Source organism: Triturus cristatus, chromosome 12 (assembly GCF_964204655.1).
Source record: "Triturus cristatus chromosome 12, aTriCri1.1, whole genome shotgun sequence".
In the NCBI taxonomy this organism is placed as follows: Eukaryota; Metazoa; Chordata; class Amphibia; order Caudata; family Salamandridae; genus Triturus; species Triturus cristatus.
In genome coordinates, this window is record NC_140595.1 from 272,536,784 (window position 1) to 272,553,390 (window position 16,607).

Sequence of the window (16,607 nt, forward strand, 5' to 3'; positions counted from 1 at the left end):
GCACCCCACCTGCGCCACGTCATCAACCTTTCCCTCGAGACCGCGACCTTCCCAGAGAGCTGGAAACACGCCGAGATAAACGCCCTACTCAAAAAACCTAAGGCAGATCCAAGAGACCTCAAGAACTTCTGGCCCATCTCTCTGCTCCCCTTCCCGGCCAAGGTCATCGAGAAAATCGTCAACAGACAGCTAACCCGATACCTCGAAGAAAACAGAATCATGGACCCTTCCCAGTGTCGCAGACGACACTCAACTGATCCTCTCCCTCACCAAGAACCCCATCACCGCCAAAGCCAACGTCCACGAAGGCATGAAGGCCGTCACCGACTGGATGAAGATCAGCTGCCTGAAGCTGAACTCGGACAAGACGGAGGTCCTCCTCCGCTCCAACCCCTCAGCCTGGGACGACTCCTGGTGGCCGACGGCACTAGGGGCAGCCTCGACACCCACCGACCACGCACGCAACCTGGGAATCATCCTCGACTCAACGCTCTCAATGACCAAGCAAGTCAACGCTGTCTCCTCCTCCTGCTTCAACACCCTCCGCATGCTCCGCGAGATCTACAGATGGATCCCGACAAATACAAGAAAGACAGTCACCCAGGCCCTCGTCAGCAGCAGACTCGACTACGGAAACGCCCTCTACGCGGGAGCCCCCACCAAGCTCATCAAACGAATTCAACGCATCCAAAACGCCTCGGCGCAACTGATCCTCGACATGACCACATCACCCCCCACTTGAGAAACCTGCACTGGCTCCCCGTCAACAAGAGGATATCCCTCAAGCTCCTCATCCACGCACACAAAGCACTCCACAAGACCGGCCCAGACTACCTCAACAGACGGCACTCCTTCTACATCCCCAACTGCCAGCTACGCTACGCCGACCTCTCACTCGCCACCGCCCCACGCATCCGAAGAACAACCAGCGGCGGGAGATCCTTCTCCCACCTCGCCGCCAAGGCATGGAACACCCTCCCACTGAGCCTACAACAGACCCAAGACCTGCTGACCTTCAGGAGGATACTCAAGACCTGGCTGTTCGATCAGTAGCGGCCCCCCCCCAGCGCCATGAGACCCTTGCGAGTATGTAGTGTGCTTTACAAATGATTGATTGATTGATTGATTGTCCCTGACAGTGCTACCAATGACAATTCAGACTATTCCAGGCCCCCAAAGCTATAAGAATGGCTTTTGAGGCAGCTATCACTCATATCACACATTAATAAATAGCTTCACAATGTGGCAGCTGTCATATATGCTGGTGTTGACAATTAAGTGCCAGTACCAAGCACTGGAAGCCACTGGCTCAAATTAAGCACTTCAATAAAGATGGCTGCAGACAGCATCAGCCATTTGAAATTAAGGCCTACGTTAGCAAATGTTAGCATAAGCACAAAAACCATTTGACTTCCCTTGGTGTGAAATCTGCAAAAGATAAGTTTAGTTGCCATAACTGTTTAGTTTTAAGCATCTTTGGTTGTTTTCTCTTGAGTTGTGCAGGAATGTTACATCTCTTGGTACTGTGACATGTAAGGAAGAGGCAACCATTTCTTTAGGTTTCTTATCTTATTGCAGGAATGTATCTGATATACAAAAGCAGCTAACAATAAAGATTGCCTCTCTATGAGTTACATTTCAATACCTGTCTTTCTGGCAGGGCACTCAGAAGTATATGACTTTTGTTAGAACTCTGGTTTCTGGTTGACAGAGGTATGCACCCTGCCCAAGCAGGAAACACCACTCTAGTTAGGGTAAGCTAGAAACACACTAAAAGATCACATGTGCTCACCCTCTGGTAGCTTGGCACAGAGCAGGCAGGCTTATCTAAAGAGGCATTGTGTAAAGTATTTGTAACACACACACACACTAACACAATGAAAACACCTCAAAAAGACTCCACACAAATTAAAAATCAAGACAAAAATGCCAAAAATCCTACAAGTAGGACTGGAGTTGTGAATTTTCAAAGAATATACTAAAAAGAAGTCAATAGCGCTAAAAGGTTACTGGAGTTCATGCTAGATCAGGGTAAATACAAAGATCAGATCAACCGTGATAGAGGGTAGGCTGGCTGCAGGACTCAGAAAGGGTCTCGCTGACAAAGTACCTTGGATCAAGCAAAGTGTTAATGTCAAAGACTCAAGGAGAGGCATTGAGGAGGCGCCGCATCGTCTTCGATCCCAAGGATAGAGGTGAGCGTCGACGCCAATCTGTGCCGTCGTTGGAAGCGACGTCGATTAACCCCTTTACGATGCAGGCACTGTCGTCATAGAGCCGCGCAGACCTTCACCCTCGAGCCATGCCGGCTGTGGAATCTCAGTTGTTGAGCAGCCGCTGCATCGACGTAGAAGAGCTATGCGTCGATTCCGATCACAGCAAAGTTGCAGCTGCTTCAACATCGATGTAGAAAAAGCTGCAAAAACCCACTTCTGAGGCCCAGGACTGGATGGGGCACCTGAGGCAAGGGTAGGACTCACAGATGGCAGAGTCCAGCAGAGTTGTAGGAAATCCTTGATGGCCCTGAGACTTCTGAACAGGGGGCAAGCTGGCAAGCCCTTGGAGACACTCAGAGTTCAAGTGAGTTGGGTCCCGTCCTTGTCATCAGCAGGCAACAGGGCAGCTCAGCATTACAGTGAAGCATTTCCTTGAGAACAGTCAGTCAAGCATAGTGCAATCCTGGTAGCACAGCAGTCCTTACTCTAGGCATAGTTCTTCACAGGTCCAGTATTATACTGTCTTGCTAGGGTCAGAGCCCCAGTACTTATACCCAAATGTGCCTTTGAAGTGGCAGTGACGTCAAAGCTGCTCCCACTCCCCCTTCCGTCCCAGGAAGGCTATCAGAATGCAGATGAGTTCCCGTCACACCCACCCTTCCTGTGTTTATGGCTGTCTAGAGGGAATGCACAAAGTGTAGATGTCACCCAGCCCAGACGTGTATTGGAGACAGGATTCAAGGGACACGGAGCAGTAAGAGCAGATAAATGTCCACTTTCTGAAAGTGGCATTTCTGAAATAGTAATGTTAAATCCAACTTTACCAGTAAAGAGGATTTATCTTTACCATTCCAAAGGTATGAAACATGATGCAGCTACTTCTTTCTAATCAGTAATTACATCTTAAGGTGTATTCCCACCAATGCTAGCCTATGAGAGGAGTAGGCCTCACAGCAGTGAAAAAATAATTTAGCTGTTAGTTACTACCAGGACATGTGAAACTTAAAAGTACATGCCCTACCTTTTACTTACACAGCTCTCTGCCCTTAGGGCTCCCTAGGTCCTACCTTAGGGGTGACGTATGTGTAATTAAAGGGGAGTTTAAGGCTTGGCAAGAGATTTTAAATGCCAACTCGACGTGACAGTAAATTGTACACACCCTGCAATGGCAGTCCTGAGACAGGGGCATGCAATTGCAGGTTTGAGACAGGGTTGAAAGGCTACTTGTATGGGTGGCACAGTGCTGCAGGTCAACTAGTAACATTTAATTTACAGGTCCTGGGTATATGGTATACCACTTTACAAGGGACTTACAAGTAAATTAAATATGCCAATTATACCATGTTTGAGGAGAGAGCACAAGTATGAATAAGGCTCGTTAACTATCACTTTAATTGTAGGTGTTCTTAGAAGAAGGAAAGACTAGTTACTTGTCATAAACAAGAATTTACCCACTTTGGACCTCCATTTAATAAGTTGGTTTCCATGTATACCAGAATCAACTAGGGACAAGAATCAGTAATATTGCAAGCAAAGAGATGAGTCCTCATTTGCTATCAGGAGGTTTAGGTATGATTTGTTATCGATCCAAGAGTTTTAAACCAATATGGAATATAGGATTAAAAAAATTATGTTACATTGTCACTTAACTGTGCTATTTTTCAAATGCCAGTATTTAGTATATTTCTTGAATTGTTATGCTAAGTATGACCTTGTTCAATTTGAAAATGTGCACGGACAAATTCGGTAAACAGGCTGTTCCTTTTTAGGTCTCGCCTACGCCGAGCGCATGCGCTGCTTAGGAAAAAGACCTTTAGCAATCGCTTCTCTTTTGCAGGCAAAAACGTGCATGTGTTGCATTGCTTTCAATGGCAACTCATGCACGTTTGGCGATTCCCTTGCGGGAGCGAGCTTTAAAACCATCTGGTTTTAATTAACATATGGTTCCTGCTCGCCCCCCCCTCTCCCTGCTGCTTCCTCCTCTCCTCGTTTTACTTTCAGAGGCGCGTGTGCTTGTTTTCTAGGGGGGTGGGAGCGTTTTATTGGAGCACGTCCGAGCGGGGCTGCGCGGGCTGAGATCACTCCGGCTGTTATTTATGCCTCTTAATTTTTTAGAGCTTTCATATATGTGGCCACCTCAGCGCAACCCCCAGCCCTGCCTGTCTCCGGCAATTACTGCCGCCCGCAGCCAGCAGCTATCTCTCCCCTCCTCGACCAAGCATCGCGTCAATAACAGCCGGTGAAATTACACTTCAAAGCCGCGGTCTGGGAACGGAGGAGCCCGTTGAAAAGAGGAAGTGGTTGTTGCCTGCACGCTCCTTCCCTTGTTATAAACATCTTGCAGCAGTAAGGGGGATTAAACATGTCTAAACGCGCTATGCGGGCTTCATAACGCTACTTTGGATGCTAAGTGTAATGCGATTGATATTGTTAATGCTACTTGTAAAAGTGACTGTAACTGTTCATAGAGCATTTCCCAAACGTGACTTCCTTTTAACACCGTGTATTTCATGCAATCAATGACTTGTAGTGAATGCCCTTGTACGCTTTGTTTAAGATTATGTCAATTGCACGTACAGATGCTAAATTACATTGGTGTAAGACTGCGAAAAATCTCGTGTACTGTTTCCGCATTCTCTGTCTTGATTTGGGGATGAGGTCCCTTTAGATTAAAAAAAAATTGCATTCTTTAATGCTTCTCTGCAGACATTCCTTCCTCCCTTCTGGCCCACTGTTTGCAGCTTTCAGGCCCTGCACTCACCCACCTTACAGTTTCTCGCTCTGTAAACAGACCATTCTCCCACTTTGTACACCGCTGCACCTCCATTCACACCTTCCTTTACATTGGAATAACCCAAGTGCGCATTTGCCTCCCTACTTCCTGGCTTACTCTTCCTTTCTTTCTATACTCCCCGTCTTCCATTCCTCCTCCCACACACCCTCACTGTACTCCATTTTCTTCACTCCTTCCGCACACCATTCTAAGTTTTCCCTAGCTCCCACCTCGCTACACCCACTCTTGGCTCCGTTAGCTCCCTGCGCGCACACCTTCCCGCTTCACTCTTGCCTTCCTCACACAGGCATATTTCCAAATTTTTACTGATTAAAAACAATTATTCCACTTGCGAGCTAACTGGCTATTAACATCTTTTGCACGACGCTGCTTGTCGCTTTAACGTTTACACATATTTATGATCTGCTCCCAGTGTAAGCGCTACTCTTGTCGTGTTGCCTTTACTCCCGCCCCTCCCGATATCTGTGTTTACCACCTCCCTCATCCTGCCTCCTCACCCTTTTGTAAAGTGTGATGGTTTTTGTTTGTTTTCTACCCTTGCCTTTACTCTTGCCCCTCCTGTTGTCTTTCTGTTCACCTCCCTCATACCTCCTCCTCTCCCTTTTCAATGCATGATGATTTGCGCACACAAAAGAAGGGGGAACAAACAGATGGGGAGCTCTGACCGACGGAACCCCGGAGGTCTCACACGCTCCTGCGCATTTTCGCAGGCATTCCTGCTTTGGAGTGCGCTCTCAGGGAGAGTCAGTGAAGCAGCCTTGCTGAAAGCACTGCACTAGGAGGCTTCCTATTGCCAGTTTGTCTGGCATTGTGCTATCTTGCCAGAAGTGTTCGTTTCACAATGGAACCAGCATATCTTGAGTTTAAAAGTGCGCATTTGTTGAACTGCAGTGTGTGCGCTCTCCAAGGCTGACAACTTGCTTTGTGAGGTTTATTCTACATCTGAAATGTAGGTCACATTTACTCTTTGTTAAAACATCACTCAGAAAGAACCTGTTTCATGGAAATGCCCTGTGTGCCGTTTATCATTTTGTACTCAAATCTAGGACCAAATAACCTGTGCCTCCTCCCCAGTTTCCAGTTGAAGTTGCCGAGGAGTAAAGCAAAACCACATCCACTAGTATGTCTGCTGTGTGTGAGTGCAGTGAATGAACCCTTCTTGCCTGCCCGTGGACATTGGGTTATGGGGATGCATTTCTGGCAAGGGGTGTGCTCAATTTGGGAGGCTAGAACCCCCTCTCATGGTAGGGTGACCAGGCGCCCTCAATTTGCTCGTATACTACAATTGGGCTGTCATTTTTTTTTTTTTTTACATTTAGCTAAAAATACGTTTTTAGAGAGGGTTGACGGTACAAAGAGGGAGACACGTTCTAATGTGTTTCAGAGCAGAATTAAGTAGCAGTCCCAAACAGACCTCGATTTACTTAATACCGGCAGTCCAGTGTTTAAATGTAGCATTTAATTCCCTTTAGTGCTTATCTGTGCTTTCAATATTAATCAATGCTATCAGTTAAGTCATTCTTCAATCCTGGGCCGCACCAATTGTAGTCCTACTTCTATGTTTTTGGAAGGACTCATGGTTTGGGTCACCCTATCTCATGGCCACGTGGGTTTTTGCCTCTGGGCATTGGGCAGTTAGGAATAATACTTGCTGGCTCGGAGCACCACTTCTTTTGGTACCTCCAATGTGCCTGTCCTGGGCAATTGAAGAAAGTTCTTCCTGAAAAATAGAAGGCTGCTAAAATAGAACATTAGCTACCAATGGGCTCTTTTGGAGCAGCGTGAGGGGATCCTTCTTAGTCAGGACTGTGCTTAATTTGTGTGTCAAGTTTTGTCCAGAAGTTACACTGCTGCAGCTTATTGTCAGAAACAATTCCTAGCTAGGAACCTACCCTCCTTTGACATTGGTGAGGTTCCACTTTGGCCTAGCCAGGAGTTTTGTTGTGTCTACTAAGCACAACCCTTACTGGACAAATCTCTGCTATCTGTTGTGGACCCTGAAAGGCACCCTTCCTAGCCTGAATCCTAGCCTTCTAAGCCTGAGTCATCCCCCCACCCCTTGAGTGGTGGCAGTGAGCCTTTCCTACCTAAGTATCGGAGTTCTTCTTCCTACCAAAGGAGCTCTCTTGGCAACATTTCAACATGCTGCACTGCAGTCTCGCTGCTCTACAACATAACTAAAAGACATTGGCAAAGCCAATAACTCTGGCTAAACACTTATAAGCTCCCAAAGGCGAGACCTATTGGCTATGCCAATGCTTGTTTTTCAAGTGATTGAATTTTAAACTTGTGAGGCACTCACTATGAGTCAGGCGGAGTGGCATTCAGGTATGACATATTCCCCTCTGCCTGATCACGAATGGCTTAGTGTTTTCCCATCTGCTATTCCCAGGGTGGGAAAACCGGAATACATTTACTGACTAGTAAAATAACTTTGGACTTCAGCTGCACTAGAAGTTAGGCTTTGTCCCCCAGGTACTGCCTGACCTCCTACTTTGCTAGCAGGGAACAGGCCCTGCTCCTTCCAGCCCCTTTTTTCTCTAACCTCTTTAGCCTTCCCCACTGCTTGCGTCCGCCCCCGCGGCCCGCCACGCCTAGAAGTCTCTGTTCCGATTTAGCACCTGCTCAGTAAGAGCAGGTAGTAAATGGAAGTAGTAAACTCCAAGAATTGGGGATAACATACGTCTTTAGGTCTGGTAGAAACTGGTCTGCAGAGTTCTTCCCCATTCTATGGGGTCTCATTCGTAATTGCGCGATACCTTTGGGGTGTTTTTGCCTGGTACGAGCATTTACAGGGGCAGAGTTAGCACCGTGAGTGCCGTACAACTTGTATTCAGGGCCTACGTGCCATATCAAAATGTTGAAAATGTTGAAACTTTATTTTAATGACAGTGTTTGTGTTTAATTATGTGAGTGCTAAAGGTGTACATAATTAATAGAATAACTGATTAAATTAGAATGTGTTAATTAATTTGCTTCTAGCAAGTAAACAGTTAGCTCCCATTATCTCTCTTATATATTGAGGTAAGTATTTTCGGTTGTAATGGAGTTGTTGTTCCCTGTATGCTAAAGCCGCCTGCCGTTTACTGCAGTCTTCTGTACAGTGAAATGCCCATCTCCTTTAATAGTCTCTTGTATAATAAATAAGCTGTAATATACTACATGATTAATGTGCAGTTACGAATTTAACTCTTAAATAATAAAATGGTTAGCTGCTGAATAATGACAAATGTGATTACTTCCCCAGGCGACATCCAGGAATTTCATTCGAAGTTGTCCAAATATTCAGGGAGCGAACTCAGAAGATTATGTGAGTACTTTCGGCCTGACATTGTCTACGTAATTGAGACCATCGACCTCTACACTGTTCTGGGTGAACTTTGCTACAGAAAAGCCATCACTGCAGAGGAGGCTCAGGTACTGCTCTCGAATTGTTCACGAAAACAAAATCGAAAAAATGTACATTCTACATTAAGTCACATTACCTCCTCGCCTGACCTCCCAGTCACAATCCTTACTTCTATGAGTGTCAACTTCTCCCCGCAGTCTTCATCAAGCAAAAACAAAAACACACATACAGCTCCCATCCCTTCCCTCTAGGCCACGCCCATGTCCTGTGGGATATAAAAACACTGACCTTATATCCGGAAATCCTGTTTTTTTCCGCAGATGATTCCAGTGGGTCAGGACATCTCACATGTGATGAATTGGTGGTTGGATGTTGGAATCTGAAGAAGAGTTTTCCGTTTGTGAACCAGCAGAGTGTGATCTTGACAACGGATGCCAGCGAGCTGGGTTGGGGGGGCACTAATAGCTCAAGACTCAGTTCAGAGAATCTGGTCAGCACAAGAGGCTCAAAGTTCTTCCAGGTGGAGGGTATTGAAGGCGATGCAGTTAGCACTGATTCATTCTGTTCTGGTGGTGTTGCAACAGGAAGCGTTGTTGGGACAGACAACACAGTGGTGGTATGCTATATAATTCATAAGGGGAGTGACAGAATGGCGTCTTTGAATGCGTTAGCTATGCAGATTTTCCAGTCGGCACAACTGAATCTGTTGTCTCTGAGGCCAGTTCATCTTTCTGGGGTGCTAAACAGAGATGCAGCCACTTGAGCAGGAGTTTTACTTCCCTGTCTGGGTTGGCTTTAGAGAAGGGAGTGTTTGGAGTCTTGATAAAAAGGTTTGGAGTTCCAGAAGTGGCTCTATTCACAACTCAAGAGAATGCGTTGAGGGACAAATGTTGCTCTTTGAGTCCATGGAGCAGGGCTTGGAAGGTGGATGCAATGTCATTTTACTGGGGGGAGAGGTTGATGTATGCTTTTCCTTCAATTGCATTGATTCATAGGGTTCTGATTAAAATCAAATGGGACAAAGCTTCAGTGATTCTGGAGGTTTCGGGCTGGAGCAGGAGGCCTTAGTTCCCTCTGTGGTTGCAGTTGTCAATATTACCATGTTGGGTGATTACACTTTGTCCGTGTCCACTGAGCTTTCCCAGTCTGGCTCAGGAGGGTCTAACCAGATTTCAGTTCACGGGCCGGCTGTTGACAGGCTAAACCTTGTAGCTTTGGGTTGTTCTCTAGAGGTTGCTGTCTTTATTCAGAAATCTAGGAAACCATCTACACTCGAGTCTTATGCCAGGCATTGGGTTTCTTTTCAAAGATGGTGTACGGGGTAATGTTGGTCAGCTTTAACTGTGTACAAGCCTAAATCTTGGCCTTTCTTAAAGATGGTTTTGGTTTGGGCTTGGCAGTTTCCAGTTTGCATCCACAGCAGGCAGCTGTTAGAGCATTTGGAGACCCAGAGTGTGAGATCCTTGTTCCATTGGTGGCAAGGCTATTGAGGACTTGTTTTCTTACGAAACCAGTGTTAAAATTGCAACCTCCTAGTTGGGATTTACCGTTGGTGTTGCAGGCTTTGGGATTGGTGCTTTTTGAACCTTTGAAAGAAGTTTCCCCTTCGGTTTCTCACTTTTAAAGTGATTTTTCTAGTGGCCATCTCCCCTGCAAGAAAAGTTTGGTAATTAGGAGCATTGCTGTGTCTGGAACTATTTTAAAATGCTATCTGGATAGGGTGGTTCTGAAGCCAGATCTTAACTATGTTTTTAAGTTGTCTTCTCCTTTCCATTGTTCGGAGGAGTTGGTTTACCCTGTTTTTTGTTTTAGCCTCAGACAGAAGATGTAGTTCTTCTGCACAGATTGGAAGTGGGCCATTTGTGTGTATCTGAATGGAACTAGTCCTTTTCGTATGGTAGATTTGCTTTTTGTAACATTTGGCTTAGCGGGACAATACACTGCCTGACCTCAGTTCAGGGTCGCTCTACAAGATGGGTTGTTGCTTCTTGGGCGGATATTTGCAGGGCCACCACTTGGAGTTTCCCACAAACCTTTTTGTCACATTACTGATTGGTGGTGGGCGGTGATGTTTGTACTAGTTTTGGTGATACAGTCTTGAGTTCTGTATACAATTACTGTTGTGCTAATCACAAGATATTGTACTAAATATTTCTGTTTCTGCACCAGCTGTGTACAAAGTTGATTTTATTGCTTGGGTATCAGCTCATAGAAGTAAGGACTGTGATGGGGAGGTCATACGAGGAGGTAATGCCTGGTTACTTACCGGTAAGTTTCATTACTCCGAGTCTACGACCTTCCCGTCACAGTTCTGGTTCCCATCCCTTCCTCCCTGTGTTTGGCTTCAATCTGTCTTTGGATTACAGGGTTTCAGGATATGTAGTCAGTATTTTTATATCCCACGGGATGTGTGTGTGACGTAGAGGGAAGGGATGGGAGCTGTATGTGTGTTTTTGATTAATTAAGGCTGAGGGCAAGGGCTGACACTCATAGAAATAAGGACTGCGACGGGGAGGTAGTAGACTCAGAGAAACACACTGTTAAGTAACCGTGCATTAAATACATGTTGACATATGGAGTCAAAATGTTTGTTAACATTCGGATCATGTATTAAGAAGTTATTCTTGGTGAAAAAGGAAGTGGTTTATAGGTAACACACACATGCTGGTGTCAGAATAATGTGCACAAGCTGTTGTGAGAATAACCGGTGGGTAAGAGGGTGATCCAGCGTGCACCCAATAATTTGGACAGGGACAAACATCCAATTTCTTTCTTTTCTTTGGCCCATTCACATTAACCCAAAGTCCCTGTTGCGCTGGTGTCAAGTTTACAAATTCCTTAACAATTCATCAAAGTTAAACAGTTCATATTTATACAGTAACCCTTTACGTTCAAATTTCCATCTTCTTGGTCGATGGACCAATTAGTTGAAAAATTGAAGGCAACAGTCACTCAAATAATAAACAGACACAAATAATCACAGACTCATAGTTTGCAATTTGTTAAATGTATCTATCTCAAAATGGATTAGTCTTTAAAAATACCTCATGAGAGAAAACCCACTCTAAAACACAACTAGCAAATCATCAATCTAAAAAAAAAACATGTAGCATAGAGGGGATAGATGAAGAGACATCAGACATATGCATTAATTAATTCTCAATTCGGAAAATAGATGAAGAGACAAAAGTACAAAGATAATAACTTCGAGAAATCATAGATACCAACTCAAAGATTAAGAACGAGGAAAACCACCACCCATGCCTAGGTAGCGGCAGGGGACCCCCAGACAGAGAGTCAGGGGTCAAAGACTTTACGATCGGGACAGGGATAAGACTGGAACAGCTAGGCCTCTCTGCAACCTGACAATCAGCAGCGCACTCTCACTCTCCTCACGCCTAATGCAGCAGCCGCATCTGCCGCCCTCACAACACGCCGCCCCTAAATATCCTATTCTTTATACCCTCACCATACAGATTCCATCCCACCAAAGTTGCTAATGTCACCCCTTCTAGCTACGGGATTGGTCAATATTGAGGGGCGGACAGTCACCCCTGCATTTGGTCATCTTACTTTGACTACCCCATTGTTAAGGTTTAGTTCCCACATATTCAGTGTACATCCCTGTTCTTTCATGAGGATAAAGTAGCAAGCTAAGGACAAATCTTTATACATTTAATAATTTTCATATTTTCACACGGAGGCATGGAAGTTGGCTGTTTGTCAAGCATCATGTCCTTCACCGTGCCATGCTCTTTCAGCTTGCTCTGCATCTCAGCTATTCAGTCACGTGGTTTATACCCGCTGCAAATTTCAACATCACAGTTCGGCTAACTTAACCCAAAATGGAGACTCATCCATTTACTAAAAGAACATAAAGCAGACATTTATCAATAATTTGGTAATGACATTTTCACTATTAACCTCCCACTTTAACTCTAGTACATGTTAACAGTTATCCTAGCATAGCATAAGCAGGAAGCGGCATTGGTAATTATAACAAAGCAACACTCGACATGCTTTTTACCACATATACATGCAATTGTGCCATGCAATACACTCATAACACGTTCTACACACCATAATCGGTTATTTACGTAATGTTAAGATTAATTTCATGCATAATGCAAAACAAAATTTCCCTCATGTGATATTTGTTTGCACATTAAAATGCTTACTACTTGAAATGAATATGTATTACAGGGGTACTTGATACAAGTGGGTTTCTTTTTGCGAATCCTCGCTCCATCAATTCCCCCCTCTGATGGCTTTGGAAGCCATCATAAATACTCACCATACTGAGTATCACCTTTCATTTTATCTAGAGTTTAGTATCTTTCTCTCCTTTCATGGCACTCTCATTTAGTCTTTTCATTATATCATAATTCTCTTCATTTATCTCTTCTAGTTCTATTTCATCTCTTTTTCTCTTTATTCCTCTCTTTTTATTCTTTGTATCTAATAGAATTTTTCTTCCTTTCATGCACTTACAACATTTATACGCTGTTATTGTTACTAAAATTATTATCGCTATTGAAAGTACTGGTATCACTATTTTTCCCAAAAGACTTTTCCAAAACATTGAAAACCAATTTCTCACAGCTGTAATACTCTTACTAACTTTCTCCCAAACACCGTCAACCACCAGTTGGGTTAAATCTTTATGCAATTTGGTAATATTCCTCATGTATCCTTCTATCCCTTTACTTTTATCAGAGATATAGGTACAACAGTGTTGAATCTTTAACGTTCCACAGCCAAAATAATGTCAAGGGCAAGTCGATTTTGCAAAACCATTGATCATTTTGCCACCATTTCGGTATCAATCATTAAAAATCCACCAGCAGTATCTCTTGATAAGTGATCAACCACTGTAGACAGTTATCGAATTTTATGTGAATTTAGGACTAACCCAACTGAGGGTATTAGTGCAGAAAATAAATCACCTACTATTTTGAAAAAGCTTACTCTCCTTTTACGTGTTAATCCTTGCTTTATTTCATTGATGCTATGATCTTTTTTATCTATATGATAGACCTTTGGAAAGACAACTCCCATACCAGTGGGCAGGAAACCTGTAATAGGCTTTCCTACCACACACATAATAAATCCCAGGGAAAACAGGATCAGTTCCAAAGTATGCTCACATTCACTAGTGGCAATAAAATAATTGTTGCAGTTAGTCTTTGCTCTCAACAAACATAATGTTTCTTTCTGTGACAAGTCCAGGGACATTGCAGCATAAGTTTCACTCTTTTCATATTTTCCCTCTCTAAATGCCCAAGGTGGTTCTTGTGTTTTTTGCTTATCAGCCTTCTTCTGAAAACTTTCTCTTCTGTGTTCTACCATGTCCAAAAATAATTTTTCTTCATAATGCAATCCGCAAGTTAAATTATTATTATAAGCATATTCTAGATCTAATGGCTTAGTAATAAGGAAGAAATCTTCCATATAACCTGCATTTGTTTAGCTCTTGTGTAATTGGGACTTTAGAAAATACTAAGTCTGCATCTGTATATTGATACCCCAACTTAGCTTCCTTGTAAAATAGACTACTAAGTACACTACATGAAACAGCATATGTTAAAGACAGATGATGGTACCTTCTGAGACAGACTATGCTAATGTCATGCAGACATAGCAATCGCTCACATTCATGGTGTTAGTATACTCATACAACAGTTTAGTAAACACATTTAAAGAAAAATCAGTAGTTGATTCATCACGATGGAATATGCGCATGGTACATCCTGGTCATATGAGAAAGCGATGAATCTGGCAATACTGGTCTTTCCTCATAGTATACCCAGATCTCTTCATCATTTTTCCTGCAACCTGCTCTCTTCCGTTCTTCCTTCTGTTTGTCACTAACTTCTTCCTGCATTTGTCTCACGTCGTCCCACAGTCCCAAATGTGGTGGTGAACATATGGTGGCATTTGGTATTTCCTCTCTCTATTGATCTTTTTATTGCCAGGGTATTTTGAGTACAGTAACGTGCCAATTGATCTGTGTATCTGTTACCCCTGATTACATCGTCATCTCCATATTGATGTGCAGCACATTTTACAACTGCAGTTCTTTTTGATAACTGCAAAGCTTCCAATAGTTCCTTTACAGTTTTCCCATTTCGAATTGGTGAGCCAGTGGAGGTCATAAATCCTCTTTGCATCCATAACTGACCAAAGTCATGTACGACTCCGAATCCCTACCGACTGTCAGTGAAAATGTTTACTTTTAGACCTTTTGCCAATTTACAAGCGCTGGTAAGAGCGACCAGCTCTGCAACTTGGGCAGAATTTATGACTTTTAGATATGATGCTTCCAGGGCTCCAGTCAATGTACAGACAGCATAACTAGCACACAATTCAACTTTTGCATTCCTCATACATGATCCATCTACAAATAATTCACAATCAGATTCTTCCAACAGTTCATCTGCAATGTCTAGGCGGGGCTTAGTGCAAAGCTCCGTCACTTTCAAACAATCATGTTCTGCTTCTTCTCTCACTTCTTTACTTCTTGAATTTGGTAATAATGTGGCAGGGTTCACAGTAGTGCATCTTACCACTGTCACATTTTGAACACCTAGGATCACTCTCTCATATTTAGTCAGCCGACTATTTGTCATAAGTTGAGTCCGAGCACCAGTTAAAAGTATCTCAACAGAGTGAGGCACATAGACTTTCACTGGGTAACCCATCACAATTGATTCACTCTGTTCCAAGCTCACACAAGTGGCTGCTACTGCTTTTAAGCAACCAGTAATGCGGCAGCCACAGAGTCTAAAGTAGCGTAAAAATAAGCTACTGGATGTCTTGCCATTCCATGTTTCTGAGTTAAGACTGAAAGCGCACATCCATCTCACTCACAACAGTAAAATGCAAATTCTTTAGAATAATCTGGCATCCCCAAATCAGGTGCTTGACAAAGACTGTTTTGCAATCTATTGAAAGACTCCATACTCTCTTCATCCAATACAATCGGATCCTTCACATCTTTTCGTGTCAACCTTTGCAGAGGTTTTGCAATCAATGAGAAGCCACATATCCACTATTTGCAATATCCAACCATTCCCAAAAACATCCTCACTTCCTTCTGATTTCAAGGTGGATACATTTTCTTGATTATACTGATTCTCTCTTCGGTCACTTTCCTCAATCCCTTTTCAATCTTATGACCTAAGTAATGAACCTCTTGTCTACAATACTGTAACTTTGATGGTGAAACCTTGTGTCCTCCTTCAGATAAATGGTTTAGCAAAACAATGTAGTCAGTTACACATGCCTCTCGTGTATTAGATGCCAACAATAGGTCATTGATGTATTGGACCAAGACAGAGTTTCCAGGCAGTTTTAGAGTTTCCAAACATTCAAGATCTGATTAAACATTGTTAGACTTTCAGTATACCCTTGAGGAACTTGGCACCATGCCAAAACACGATTACTGAACCGGAAAGCAAATAAATATTGGATATCCGGATGCAAAGGGATGGAAAAGAATGCCTAACACAAATCAATGACTGTATACCATTCAGCATCACATGGAATCTGGTATAAAATTACAGCAGGGTTTGGTACTACCGGGCAACATGGCACAACAATTTTATTTACTTTGCTCGAATCCTGTACTATTCTAAATTTTCTGTTAGGCTGTTTGATACCAATAATGTGCGAATTACAAGTACTGCTCAATATTTCTTTTAGAATTCCTTGTTCAATCATCTGATCAATCATAGGCGAGACTCCAGCAATTACTTCTGGACTCATTTTGTACTGAGGAGTATTGGGATACACTGCTCCATCCTTCACTATCACCTGAATGGGGTCCACATTTCTCATTAATTCAATCTCTCTTCCTGTGAAATCCCATACATCTGTTCTCACTGTAACTTTTAACTCTTCTGGTAAATCTTTCTCCGTCAGTAGTGAATGTAATTCACTTACTTCTGACTATCGTTGGGCCATCATTATTTTGTATTCAACATCCTCATCTGGTGTCATTATTGCAACACCATCCGGTATGCAACAAATAGTGCAATACATTTTGCACAACAAATCTCTGCCCAGGAGATTTACCGGACTGGTATCACATACCACAAACCGATGCATGTCTTTAAAATTTCCTATGTGAATTTCTATCAGGGTGTGATAAGAGTTCTAATGTGTTTGTTCGCAACACCTACAACTTAGATAATTTATCCTGAGAGGGGAAGTTCTAGGATTTTCGCAGCTCACACAGTGGAACGGG

At 43.3% G+C, this 16,607-nt stretch overlaps 1 protein-coding gene across 2 annotated transcripts in view; it reads left to right on the forward strand.

Annotated features, from left to right (window-relative positions):
• The window catches only part of LOC146775837 (NACHT, LRR and PYD domains-containing protein 12-like), a 984,872-nt gene that overhangs the window by 299,475 nt on the left and 668,790 nt on the right, over positions 1-16,607 (forward strand). The window contains exon 3 of one of the 2 annotated variants that reach the window (XM_085639880.1): positions 8,258-8,427. In XM_085639880.1, coding sequence (XP_085496006.1) covers positions 8,258-8,427 — 170 coding nt within the window. The remainder of the gene's footprint in view (positions 1-8,257; positions 8,428-16,607) is intronic. The other variant, XM_085639881.1, reaches the window with a different exon arrangement.